General features: G+C 41.0%; 1 protein-coding gene across 2 annotated transcripts in view; it reads right to left on the bottom strand.

Moving 5' to 3' along the window:
- The window catches only part of LOC148340758 (interleukin-1 receptor accessory protein-like 1-B), a 163,026-nt gene that overhangs the window by 72,801 nt on the left and 75,447 nt on the right, over positions 1-14,778 (bottom strand). For both annotated transcript variants that reach the window (XM_088289171.1, XM_088289170.1), the window contains 3 exons: positions 14,181-14,460; positions 2,716-2,902; positions 1,845-1,998 (listed from right to left, as the gene is read on the bottom strand). In XM_088289171.1, the coding sequence (XP_088145297.1) occupies positions 1,845-1,998; positions 2,716-2,902; positions 14,181-14,460 (621 nt within the window). The remainder of the gene's footprint in view (positions 1-1,844; positions 1,999-2,715; positions 2,903-14,180; positions 14,461-14,778) is intronic.

Below are 14,778 nucleotides of genomic sequence, written 5' to 3'. Positions count from 1 at the left end.
AATTCTTTTCCCCTTTTTAACTGAAGAGATGATGCATTTAATTGTATTGCGAGATTGATCAAGAAGACGCTGGCGAAGCAAAGTTAACAAACACGTTCACATTTTATTTGCCGATGTTTCCTCATCCTTGTGCTGATTGAGCTGTGGTTGCTGGGTGAGGCTGCAATAATGCGCAGCCAATCAGCTCAAGGGATAAATCCACTTGTATGCTCATTGTTGATCCCGCGGCCGGGAACCAATCACGCGCCTTGTATGAGTCCCCACGGGTGTGTACAAAGTCTCGGAGTCAATTCATCCGCGAAACAACGCGTCAATCTGCAATATTTATGTTTTTTTTTTTTTTTTTGTAGTTGGAAAAATCCCTGAAACACTGCAGCCGCGAAAAGTGAAACGCAAAGTAGCGAGCGATTACTGTATTAAAACCCACGTGGCCTCCAAGCTTGCTCGCTTTGCCGCAACAGCAACAAGCTACTGATGCAGATCTTCTCTTATAAGGTGAAAAATAAATTCCCCTTAAAGAGGTCTTGTGTATTGAGGAACCGAGCCCGGGAAAGTCCAGAATGCCATTGCAGCATGTGACTAAACGACCCAATCACGAGAGAGAATGTGTGCGGCATTCAATCTGCAGCAACCGTATCTGAAGTGTGCCTGGCATGTGTTGCAGACATGTCACAGCACAACGCGGTGCTTACGTGATGCAATGCGGCCGATGTCACCCGAGCATACGTGGGAGTATAACGAGCAATCGCTACTGACTGGAACTGGTATTGCTTTTGTAGTTGTCAGGGGATACGGGTGCAGATACGAAATGCATGTTGGGATAATTGAAGGCTCTACATTTTCCATGCACGTGAATGTAATTGTAAATGACAGTTTGTCTATATGTGCCCTGAAATTGGATAGCGACCAGTCTAGGGTGTACCTTTTCTCTCGTCCTGATGTCAGAGGTTAGGCCTCAGTGAACTGATCCCAAATTAAGGATAAGTAGAATGGAAAATGGACTTTTGTGTGACGAGAACATGTTATACAATTTATTGCCTTAAAGCATTTTTTTAACTTGCTGTAAAAGTCAGCTGTGTATAAAACTCTGATTGCATTGAACAAACAGTACAATATGAAAAAGCAAAAGTACACAGTGTCGGTCAATCTGTCTTCCATCCGTTTCCTAGTGTCTGAAAAGTAGATTCAATATAAAGATTAAGGATGGCGTAATGGGTGATTTAAGACTTTGCTTTGCCCTTACTGCAGTCTGCCTTTGTCACTTTACAAGGATTATAAAGTTCAATCAGATAGCAGCTAACAGCCAGCACTCATTTCAACCTGTGCCAGAGAACTGACGGTAAGCCACTGATCCATCTGAATCGTCCTTACCCTTTTGTTTGGCCCGCGTCGGGGCACTTTCATCTGGATTGTGACAAGGAATGTGCGGTTCACTAAAAGGACTTGCAATGTTGTCACAAGACATAATGACCAGTTACATGCAACGGAATACCTTTTCCATCCCCATCAACACATACACACACACAAGCAGCAGTTTTGAATTACATTTGTCCTTGATTCATTCTGCTAAAAACGGGGTAAAAACAAACAAACACTTCTGACATAAATTTCTTTGGGTCAATCTCATCTATGAGCAATTGGCCACACTAATTTGGCAATGTGAGAGCTTGTTTTTTTAATGTATTTATTAATTCATTTATATAGGTAAAACTTAAACTTCTATGACAGAAAATTTAAAAAATATATTTTAATTATTGAATATTTTTTAATGATTACTTTGCAAGTGCTTTTAAGAGGTACCAAACTTCCTGAACAAAAATGAATCTGACTGAATTTTTTCTTACCTGTGACAGACAGTTCGGTGGTCCTCCGCACCAGAAAGTTTCCAAACTGTAATTCACAGGTGTAATTCCCAATGTCATCTTCTCGAACTTCCTTGATGGAGAGGGTATCCCTTCTCCTCTCAATTGTCTGTCTCCATTGCTTTGGCATGCACTCCTATGGTGTAAGCAGAGGAAAGACATTTTGAGGATGATGCTGGTGATATGTTATAAAAATCTACTGGATCATCAATTAACGTTTTTACTTTTATGAACATTTTCTATTTTACTTTCAGCCATTATTCAGCTCCCCACAATTTTGGGTCACTGAAACACCAGAAGCAAAAGAAAATTTGGGGCACCGTGGGCTTTGGTTTTGGACTTAAAACCAAGAAAGAACAACAGCCAATAGCTGGAGGCTTGAGCACCCACAGCCATTATCCACTATTTTAATCACAATCAGTGGGAAGCTGAACAAGTTATGTGGCTGTCGAATGTGGCTCATTTGCCCAACACTGCATAGGAAAAGTTGTAGAGACATCTGGCCAGTCCACCTACATGAATAAACAAAATTACTATAACAGCTACCTTTCCTCTGGGAAGAATTAGAATTAACAAAAAAGATTTGTTCATGGGAATTAGAGTGGAAACAAGTTTCAAACTTAATTGGTTACGCAAACCCATTTGCAAATTGAAACGCTCACAAATCCAGGTAATATTCACCATTGAAATGAATGGAAATCTAATAAATTAATCTGTTCCATGTATATATATATATATATATATATATATATATATATATATATATATATATGAGTGTGTGTGTGTTGTTCTAGTTATTTTAAATGAAAGGTTTTAGACATCACGGCACACAAATACAAAGACTTAATTGTACCTTGTACCAGACAATCTGGGGCTCCACTCCTGGCTGGATGTAATCTTCGATGCCTGTGCAGGTAATGCCCTTGCTTTTGCTCAGCTCAGCCTTTTCAAAGAACCTCATCTTGGTGTTGTAACACAGGTCTGTGTCATTTTCTGCCACCGTGAGAGACATGGACACCTTCATACAGTAAGTGGAGTTTCTGTAAAATGAATTATAACAAATACTTAATACAAAAGTTTGTGGGGCACTAAGAACATAGTGTAAGAAACATTTATCCTTATCCATTGCTGTAATTGAAGTGATTATAAATAAATCACAAGAGAGCGTAAGCATAAATTGAGGTACGGATGGTAATAGTTTGTTTAGTGATTGCTGAGTCTTGTTTTTCTGTTCAGAGGGAATTGTTTGAGCTAACAGAATACATTTCCTGCAGTTAATGCCAACTGCATCATCCGTGAGGATTTTACATGGTGTACTTGTGTTTGAAAGCACAGCCTGTATTTAAGAAACTGATTCATAACCCAAATGCATTCAAAGTTAATATGCAAGCTTACGCACAACGTTGACATTATTTTGAATGAAATATTTTGATCGGGTTTTACTACTCTTAGATCACATATACCAGTCCCATGGGATTATGATCATTTGCCTTATTCGAAAGATGCAAAACATTTGAGCGATCCCAAGATGTTGATGTTAATAAAAGAGTGATTTCAAGATTGCATCTCTTGTTTGAGTAACTCATTGCAGATCGTATTGTAGGAATCAACAAATAGGTGCTGAGTCAGGAAGAGGAACAAAGACAAAGGGGAATCCCTACTGATCAATGGATCAATCGGAGCACCACTTCTTTTTGCCAAAACCCCCTAATAAGCCATAAAGCATGCTGAGTTGCAGCAAGTCCCTCGTGGTTAAAAGACAAAACAAATTGACAGTGTTTAGCAAAATCTCATGGCTAAATTCTCAAAGCTTGTCGCACAAACGTAGCTGAACCAACAAACAATTACAAACATGGTAAATCCTTACATAATTGTCTTGTATTAGCTGCTTGGTAGATTAGCAGACACCCTGGTCGACAATGATGGCAAAAAATCTTCAAAGTAGTGAGTGCCCAACACTTAATAGTGCTTTTGCATGGTGGCCGGATGCAAATGGAACATGATGTGGAGATTATCCCAGACAACTTTCAACAGATGGTCGACTGAACAAATAGGATCCCATGGGTCTGCACGCTTCCCCGTTAAATAGGGAGGGGGTGATTAGTTGGGGGGGGGGGGGGGGGATACACAGTGTCATCTGCTTTGCATGATTGAGCAAAAAAAACAGGCCAACAGTTTGTCCTCTAATTGTCTTTCCCACATTGCACATCCATCTTGGGTGCTTTTCGAGCCAGGTGATCTTTGGACGAGTCACGCAGAGTCATAAACAAGAAGCCAATTCAGACAAGGGAATGCCAGAATCAACAGCACCCTCTGCTCCAAGCACTCAATGTTCTTGGAGGCCGATGTGTGGCATGTGCAGCAGATATGATGATGACAAGTTTGACAATACTGTGGCATTAACAGGTGAGCGCGTCCGTCAAATGTGTCACACTGAAGTGGATATCCAATGTCATGGCATTCTTATATCACATCCTGCATACATCAATCGAAATAGGTGCCAGGCTGACAGTGACTGTGTAGGACAGGTTGAGGACCCGAGATGCAATATCGTGCAAGTCTAGTAAAGGCACACTAAAATGTGATGTCGGGCTGCAGAATCGAAGCAGGGTTATGATTATGAATTCCTGTTATGTAGTACATTGTTTTTAAGGACTTTACACAAAAAGACACACACCTCACATTAGTGAGACATAACTAATGGCACCTAACGGTAAGATGGATACCTGTCTGAAATTAATAAAAAAAGCTGTGGTCCAAGTGACGCTTCTTTAGAAGGGACTTCACCAAAACTATTTTAATGGTGGCCGGGAAGACACTGTGACTTTGACTGAATTTAAAATCCTTTCCTCGAGAATCCATGAAATGTCTTTAAAAGTGTTACGGGAATTGGATCTAAAAAGCAGGTTGTTGGATTTACCTGGGAGAAAACTCGACCAAGTGTCCTTTCATCAACCGGGGTAAAACGTTCCAGTATTTCCTCAGGTAAAAATGACTGGTCGTGATTATTCAAACGTATATTTTGACTACCCAAAAGACTGATTTGACTGACTTGATTTTAATTCGGAAACGGTGTGAAAAGTCCTTGCAGAAAGCGACTGTTGGTATTTGTTGGGACCTTTTCAAATGGAGCTGGTTAATGATCAAAGGTGTTAGCAGTGCTAATAAGAGCCATGTAGCATTGATGCTAGCAGACGCAACCATGCGCATTGGTTCACAACTAACCTGTGCGTTGTTGTTTTTGTTAATTTAATCGTGTGCTTATGTACCGTTGGTTCTGGGAACATTTTCTACGGCCATTAAGGAACTTAACGAGAAATTGGCGACTGTCACCAGATATCCGTTTCGAGTTCACATGGAGTCTGTAAAATATTTTAGCATGATAACATTTATTAGTGTAGGCCTGAATTAAAATTCATATTTTGAACATCCTAAATGAAAAACTAATTGCTCTTATGCTCTCTCTAAATTGACAAAAATAATGTTCTTTATCTACCCGCCACATCGCCAGTTACCGCTGCTCCACATTCACCTCTAGCCGCCACACATTCCCTCAACTCATCATCTGTACCTCCTACCCATAACCCGTCCTCTTTACTCATTCCATCTACTCGTGCCTGGCACAAAAAAAAAAGACTTGCAATGAGCTGGACTCTTAAGGCCTTTCTTAATATATATTGTTTTTCTATCCTAAGAACCTTATCTCCAAAGCATCTGACGTTGCTGATATTAAATAAAAGGTACCAGAATGAGTTGACTCCCACCAGAAAATTACTGCCCCTTGTAGCGCTATAATGATGCCACTTTTCTGAATCCCTGAATTGAAATACCACTTCCATGTGGGAAATAAATTGATGAAATTCATGCCAAGTACAAAGCCAGACCATCCTTTCTTCTTACAATGACATTGGCAAAGTCTGGAAGTTAATGCAGGTCGGCTTGACTGGAGAAAACTGTTGATTTAGGAGGACAATGTCATAGTGGCTTTGACTGGGAAGGCAGGGAAAAGTATACAAAGGAAATTGTCCAAAGTAATACGTAAAGCAAAAAAATGGCTCCAAGCCTGACACAAGGATGAGAAAAGTGGTAAATGCCATGGCTCTTATGACACTTAACATCGAAATGATTTCCGGCTCAATGACCTGCCTAATCTCATTGCTCCATATAAAACTCATATTAACACAACATACTGCTGGCCCACCTGTCTGTAATCAGTGTTCCAGTAGGCACTTGGTTCCATATATGACCAAATTGATGCTTGTGGTTCTGCTCATGTCTCATCTGTCCGGCTTGATTAATCAGCCTGAAAATCCAATTAGACCAAGGGATAAGTTGCTTCAATTAGTCCCTGTCGTGTGAAGTATTTATGTGCAATCCTGCATGCTTCCTTGTTTCGACATTAAGAATGCTATGGACTATATTGTATATATATGGCAGCTCATTACATAGTTCCGGTAAAAGGGTTCGCAGGCGTACAAGCTTTCAGTTTCTGATTATTCCAAGCAAGTGGGATGCCATCTGGAGGAAAACTAACCTCATTCTTTAATATTGTGTTTAACGGGGGTTTTTAGGTATACAACACAGGCAAATGACGTGGGTATACGAGGTATACTTATTTTTAGTATTGTGTATACCCAGTTCTAAATCCCCCCGCCAAAGATGTGCAACGTTCAGTAATATCTTCGAGAAAGATTTTCCATTTTTTCCTGAAGCATGGCGCAGCCAGGGTAATGGCTGTTACCTTTAAGAGGTGTGTACTCGCTGAGATTGCTTAACTGTAGGCATGAGGACTGATGAGCCAATCAGAGGCAGAGTAGAGCGGGTCATGCCTAGGAAAATATTGCTAACACTTCAGTTGCCGGTGCCACCCCAGTTGATTGACAGGTTACTCTAGGTCTCCTTCAAAGATGAATACATACTTCACCGGTACGTTTAAAGGTGGCTTCCAAATGAATCTTTGTTTTAAACTACAGGTTGACCGGATATTTAGAGGAGACACTGTCGCCAATATTTAAACTGTGTGTGTGTCGGCTAACGTTATAAAGCACAATCCTAACGAGAGCCTTAAAATAGCTAGATTAGGATAATGTGGGCAAACCGCGTAATTGTTAGTTTTCAGTATGTGTATAATTAACCCAGTTCGTGAAGAATTTTATGCAAAACTGCAATGTTAAATAAACAATAATAAATGCCCAAGGATTATGATATATACTATGTACATGCATATGTATATATACCCAGTCTACCAACACCAGATAAGAGCATAAACAGGCAGTAAATTGCATCCCATCCCCAGTTTACTGAAAGTTGTAGCCTCAAAATGTCACAAAAGGTAATTGACAGATTCTGCCTCATTTTGAATGTTGATCTAGATTGTAACAACAGATGAATTTCACTATGATGTTATTTGATTTTGTATTTTTTTTACAATGTCGCTATTATATATTTTGATTGGAGAAAATGTACCATCGTGCTGCCGCTTCTGTGCGTTTTGGACAGTAGTGTGAAAACTACTGCTGAAAGCAAATTTATCTGAGCAAAGGTCAAAACCCCAAATGGGTTGAGCATATATCACTGTTGATGTGTTGTAATTGCAAATGGTTTTGGTGATTGTTCACTGAATATTGTATTATAATATTATGTATGTTTGTTTTGGGAGAAATACATTTTACATTCATTCAGGCTGCTTGTGTTACCTTACCAATAAAAACTACAAATGATAATTTTGTATTGTGGGGAAGTAGAGATGACAGATTTTTCTTACGTCACAGTTTCTAAAACAGGCCGTTGTTCTGTAATACTTTGCAAAAAAATTAATTGAGAGGATAACCACAACTACTCCACTGATACTAGAGTTCAGACCTCATGCTTATCAAGGGGTAAATGTCTGCACAAGTACAGTAGTGTCTTTTTAAAGATGAAGGAATAGCTCTTCTAGGACTACACCCTTTGGGCTTGTGAAGGTCATGTGAAAGATTAACCATCAGTCAAAGTGGAGTAACTTGTCTGCCATCGAAGAATAAAAAACTCTTGGTATCACATATCTTATCTGTAACAACATATTTTAATGTTTTCACTTGCTACTTGTATCCATCTTTGCAAATAAAAGCTACAAGCCTGAATATGACTGAAACACTCAAATTCCCATTGAAAGCCGGGCAATTACAATATTTCCTCCCACATATGTCCTTAGATTACACAATGTGTCTGACACATCAAACACCGCAGTTTTTCTCTCGTGTCATGACAGTATTAAGTCATTTCCAATCCAATGCCTTCAGGGAACTCTTTTATTTTTCACAACACCGTCAGCTCATCTTTATGCTATCAACCTAAATTTGTAACAAGAATGAACTCTTTCACCATTGTATTCTTTTCTAACATTGCTTTAAGCATTTTCATTAGTCCCGGGCAGTACATTGCTAGTGTTCTGATGAATTGACAGCGCTGCCCTGAAAGTAGAGCCTGATGGAGCGCGCCTGGTGGCCGGGCCGGAACACATGGTGCACTGCGTGGTAACATAGGGCCAAAGGCGGCGACCCAAGCCACAGGATGAAGGTGACAACCTTGGTGGTTTGATCCCCGGCTACAGAAGTTGACTCTAGAAATGTGGAATGTCTCCTCTCCGGCAGCGAAGAAGTCCAAGCTGGTGCGAGAGGTCCAGAAATTGCGACTAGTTATAGTGAGGCTCGCAGAATTATCAAGACATTCTAAAGAGATGTGTCCAACCTAGTGTTCAAAAATTTGCATTGAGTCAAAGGTCATGGTCCTCCAGCAAGACAAAGACCCAAAGCACACATTCAAAAGCATACAGGAAAGGTTAAAAGGGAAAAATGGACTGTGTTAAAATGTCCAGCAAAGAGTCCTGATCTCAGTATGATTAAAAACTTTGGTATGAGCTGAAATCTGCAAATATTCAACACTTTGAACAATTTGCTATGGAAGAGTTGGAGAAAATACCAGCTGTGCATGAAGCTGATAGATGGCTACAAGAAATATTTGTAAGTTTTCATTACTGCCAATCATCACACAACAAAAAGAAAGGTGCCATTTTCGCTGTATGTGCTGTGATTTCTGCTTCTTCTTTGAAAAAAAAACATCTTTGTTAAATTACTTTGTACATTCAATTAAAAGATCCTGACAATATAAATTTGGTACATTTCCATTAATTTCGGAAGATATTGTAGAGATCATGCAAAAAAAATGAAGGAGTGCCAATAACAGTGAGCAGGACCGTACATGTCAGAGCGCTCCTTCACATTGGTTCGATGACGCAGCTCGCATTGCATCCTCTCATGCAAAATGGGGCCCCAAACTGCAGATGGGGCCCCATGCACAGTGCGTGATCTACGTGTAGGGAAGCTTTCTCAGTGCTATTACTCTATTGGGCAGGCTTCCACAGAAGAGCGGCAATTTCACTCCAGCATTCTATAGACATTATTTACTTCACTCAAACTGTGTGTGGCTTTTAGCACTCGTGTAAGCGAATTAGAATAATGAAGCCTATGTACATAGCTAATTCCCTTAGTTAAATACACGCAAAATACCACTGGCTCACTCTGACACATTTTGCTTGGCAATAAAATGAAATACAGAAACTTCATCTTGACCAAGTTATTTGATAAAGTATTGTCTTTTGAGTAGCGTTATGGTATCAATGTTGCACGGTAGTATAGTTTGTGTGTATGTGCGTTTTTTTTTCATGCCAAACTTGCACTGGGTACGAAAATAGAGCCCTTGGAGTGCCACACTCTTCATCTTCACAATCATACTTTGTGACGCGCATGCAGTCAAGCCCCAACTTGGTGATCCTGCAACGCAACATAAACACAGCAACTTTCAGCTGCACTTCATTAGGCATCCACAGTGCTTCTTAGTTTGGTGTTTCTTATTGGTGTAGACAGGTGGGCAGGATCATTTGACAGGTCATGGCTGGACCTGCATGACTGAGTGCTCCCGACTGCCCATTCCGACAGTCATTTCCATGAGAGATTACCTGTTACCCCTGCCTGTGAATATTAATAGTGACTACATTGGGGAATTTCAGTGCGTACACACAAGAAAGGGGAGATACAGTCGTGGCAGCGGTGCATACAGATGCACTCTCACTCCTTCATTATGTTCTTCTACCCCATTTCTCTTCTAGTGACAGTGCCGACATTGTGAAACATGCAAGGAAGCCATTAATAGGTGGAGGACAGCGACAGCAGGCCAGCCCGAGTGAACGGTGCAAGGTTAAACATAATCTACCAGCCAGGAGGTGGTCCCCTTTCTTATCACAGTTTGAATATATATATATATATATATATATATATATATATATATATATATATAGGCAATGTATACATGAAACCACTTCAAGTAATTTTATACTGGATTTCTTTGGGCCCCATATTTGTGACCAGCTCAAGTCTAACTCCACACCAGAATGCCGGAGTCAGGAAATGAACCCTGGACCTCTGTACTGTGAGGTGGACGTTATAACCAGTGCTACCATTATTCTAAACATAATGATGATTTGTTCAATAAATTGATTTCTACAATGATTCAGAGGGATTGTCCCGTGGTGTTGTCATATTCATAATGAATGAAATACAATGACATCCACCACACATGTCCAGAGAGCTCAGAATCTGTACGCCTGCGCTTCAATCAAATCCACCAAAATCGCGTGACACCACTTGCGCCTCAATTTAGACCTGCTTTTACCTAGTCTAAAATCTAGTCTACTTTGCTATCCAATTTGCCAGATGTGTCTGGGCTGTGCAATAAAATATGCAGAAACGCATATTTAGGCATAGAGCGCGCTGCCAAATTCACAAATATTTAACAAGCCCCGACACAAAAAATTAAGATGCACCCGTTTTCAGCCTAGCTCACAGGCACCTGTCTACAAATATAGAGCCCTTGATCTTCATATCTCACGTTTGACGTTTAAGCTGGAAGTATCTGTACAGTCAAAAAACAAATTTTAAAATTGCACCACAAAGATTTTGAAAATTGATCATTTTCTGAAACGGAGGACTTGCATTCGCATGTTTGTGACCTACATGCTTAGTGGAACAACGGGCTGGTGCTGCACGTGTGTTTTTGAAGATAATGAGGATGATAATGCTTCTCCAGCAACATGTACAGTACATTTACTGTGGTTAGACACTCTCGTACCATAGTTACAATATGCATACTTTGTGTGCGTGTGTGTGTGCGTGTGTACTCTGCCACTCTGCATTAAGTGACGGATTTTGCCATTTCAGATGGTTTTGCTTCGCATATGACAATGTTCCTCGGGGTATAACATCTGAAACAGTTGAGTGCTGACCTCGATTTGACACACAGCGCCGCTCATCTGCTCCGCGTTCTTTTACGATACATGACGTGAGCGCTCCCTAGTAATGTGGCAACGGATCTGTGTGCGTGTGTGTGTGTGGTTGTATGTAAGCACATGTGTGTGTATATGGGAGGGAGTGGGTTCAAGAGCGCAAAAGAGACGCATGCTCAGAATTTTAAATGTGCACGTGTATATGTGCAAGTAAATGCTATGTGTTGGAGGCTTTCTAAGTTCCTGTCATTTGCAGCTGGTCTTGTGGGAGCACAGAACTGACATGTGGGGGTGTGTGTGTGTGTGTGTGTGTGTACATGATAGTGTATGACATTGTCCTCGCCTAAATGCATCTGAGCAAACACAAGATGCCACCAGAGCGGGGGATGTGTGTGCGCATCTTGTTCGAAAGTCCAAAGAAGTGATCTCATGCCTACAAAGAAGACAAGCCATATCTTCCATGCTTTTGTTTTCGAGCCAGCCAGTACGAATCAGAGGACTGCAGTAATCCAGCAACAGATTCAACATCCAATTTGAAAACACTTGCTCTCAAATTATGTGTTTTAGTGTGGAATGCCACTGACTATTAAACAATCTTTGGGTTGTACTACAAGCTTTGTGGAGCCGTTTGCGAAACCAGACGTCTTTCTCATGTCATAAGGCCCGAGCCGGAAACAGAGGCTCTGTAAATCTTACTGCCCGCCCCCCCCACAGCTGGCCTTAAGGTCGGCGGAAAATGTTGATACCGTTTTACATAAAGCATTATATTGCTATTTTGGAATATTTCCATATTTGTGAAAACAATATGACAGTTACTTGTAGGATAAACATTGAAAATATAATGAAATTCATGTAGCTTCAATTATTTGCTGCCAGACAGAGACCCTACATCCCAAAACCATCTCTTTCTTTAAATAATTGAACATAAAATCCTTAAGATTAATCACCAGAAAATTAAAAACTTAAATACTAAATAACCTCTTCCATTAAAATGAAATACAATTTTAATCTGAGGAGAAACAAATAAAATCTCTGCAAACACTACCAAAAACAAAATGGTCAATTGCCTTGTATGAGTTATTGTAGTTTGAACATTATCATCAATAGAACAAGAATCAAATAAAATAATAACAATAATCATGACTACTTAATCTGGGAAAATTAAAGAGAAAATAAATATTGTGCAATCAACAAAGCACACGCAAATAGAGAAATGCACAAAAGGAACACAAACTGCCTCTCAACTCCTAACTGCGCCGGTCTATTTGCATGTAAATCGGGGAATATTCTTGTTTATTTCCATATAAACAAACAATGACATTTTGTCGACCTTTGGCTTCTTTCTCCTGCCTAAACTTCTTCGCTCTCTGTTTTTTCTACCGGACTTCAAGGGTATCTTTCTGTCTCCGCCTCCACTCACTGCCTGATAACGTGAAAAGCTGTCAGTCGCTGGAGCGGGTGGTGTGGGTGGACTGAACCGTTTCACGTAAATGGAGAGGGGGTGACGTTGCAAAAGTTTCAGAAACAAATACACTTATTGTTGCCACCAATGCATTGTATATAAAATATATACACAATTGTACATTTATTACTGAGTGTCATATTATTTTGTCAGGATTAAAATTTGATTAGGGCCCCAAAAATGTACGAAACACGATAGAGCTCTGGATGTTGGCATCACGCATCCCACAATGCCCTGCACCAAATACAAACAAATACAAACAAGGCCATTTTGGTAGGGTCGAAAACTCGTCACTAATTTGAGGAAACGCCACACTTTGACAACGGTAGATGGGGGGGCAAAGAAAGCGGCGAGTGTTCTACAGAACACCAAAAGAAAAACCAATCAAGTTGTCGCGCCAGTGTTCGGGCTGCCTGCTCCTCTGTGTTGCTCCCTAGTGCCGGGTTGCGCAAGCAAGGACCCCATCCGGTTCACCCATTCTACAGCGAGGCAGAGAATACCCGCGTCGGCATCCCCTCCTCGCTCACGGGCATTCCGGCTTGTGCCGGATTTCTTACGCCCTCCGAGCAAGGCTCCTCATGGGTAGCATGCACAATGGCGGAGGGCGCGGGTGAACATGCCTGTCGCCGCCACAGCCACCCGCCCACGCTGCTCCCCGCTCACCAGTCAGCCCAGCCGTGGCTCAGAGGTAGCCTGTCTCAAAGATTAAAGTTGTGTACTGCTGTGCCAAATGATTACAAGAAATTTCAACGAGCGGCAGAGTAATATGAAACAATTCGACGATACGCCATGTAGGGCCACGGCACTGGACAGAGACGCCTGAGGGTTGGTCAACTCTTGGCAGGAATGTAAAGTGAGTGACAGAAAAATCAACAACTTTTATTTTAAATTCTGATAGGCCCTCGACTTCCGTAGGCTCCTCGGCTCAAGCCCGAGTAAGCCCTGCTTAACAATGTCATCGAGCGCCACTGTTTTATGTCAACTGTAATCGAGCTGGAGGCTAACATTAAGGGGAAGTGGAAGTGTTTGTGTAATTTCAGACAACACTTCAGCATTTAGTCATAAATTTCCTTCCAGACCACACAAAATAAAACAAGCATAAATATTCTATTTCCACAGGGAAACAAACGCAAGGAGGGAAAACGCTTTGTTCAATTTAGTCATTTTGTTGACGCTCCAAGGTGATAAAAGAAGTGTCAGCACTCTTTCTTTGATTCTGAATGGTTCCAAAGCTGCAATTCAATTCATTCTTCAAATCAACTTTCTTTTTTATGCATGACTACGCCATTACACAGGCCTCACTCAATGTCGACCGTGTCCATTGATCTCTAAATGCTGCCAATGTTACTGAATAGAGAAGCATCGGATCAGGACTGACTGCCTGTGTCTATTCATGGCCGGTACCGCAGTGAAGGTGCACATGGCGTTGAATGCTAATGTCCAAAACGTTCACAGTGCCACTTGTTAGACGCCAGGAAACGTGTGTATATTTACCAACGGGGCTGCTGATATATTTGTGTGACACTATCGGCTGTACCTTAATACACAGGAATAGAAGCCCACGTCGTCCAGTTCGGCTGGTCGAAACCAGATTGCATCCTCCTCCTTGCTCATTCGTGTGCCATCAAAACTGATGGGCTCCTCAAAATCGCCATGTCCAGCACTTTTGTACCACATGAGGCTGAGTCCTGAGCTCTGAGCATGTGTGTAGTTAGCACGGATATATCCATAGAATAAAGCACACTTAATCCGAACAGGTTCGCCCAGGAGCACCTTGTATTTCAGATAGTCCACGGACCAATCTGTGCATCCTTCCACTGTAAGACAAGAACAGAGAGAGCAACTATTACGATTATGGCATTAATTTTCAAACAATCATGGTAATCATACAAACTCATAGGTCAACAACTCAGATGGAAAGGAAATTACCTGAAAGGGGACATATCATGGAAAATGGTAAATAGTTATAAATAATCTCTGGAATGCTTGCACAATGTCATGTGTGTGATTAAGCAACTAAGTAAGTCTTTAGGTATCTGCCTCCACATTTCTGAAAATGTGTCTGTGAGCAAGCTGTTCTTTACTTTTGCTCCACTGGTTTCAAACTGTGGGGAAGAAGTGCAGAACTAAACATA

Source organism: Idiotropiscis lumnitzeri, chromosome 3 (genome assembly GCF_059441095.1).
Source record: "Idiotropiscis lumnitzeri isolate Australia: NSW breed Sydney's pygmy pipehorse chromosome 3, RoL_Ilum_1.0, whole genome shotgun sequence".
In the NCBI taxonomy this organism is placed as follows: domain Eukaryota; kingdom Metazoa; phylum Chordata; class Actinopteri; order Syngnathiformes; family Syngnathidae; genus Idiotropiscis; species Idiotropiscis lumnitzeri.
The sequence above is the reverse complement of the archived record's forward strand: the minus strand, read 5'-3'. Positions and strand labels throughout refer to the sequence as shown.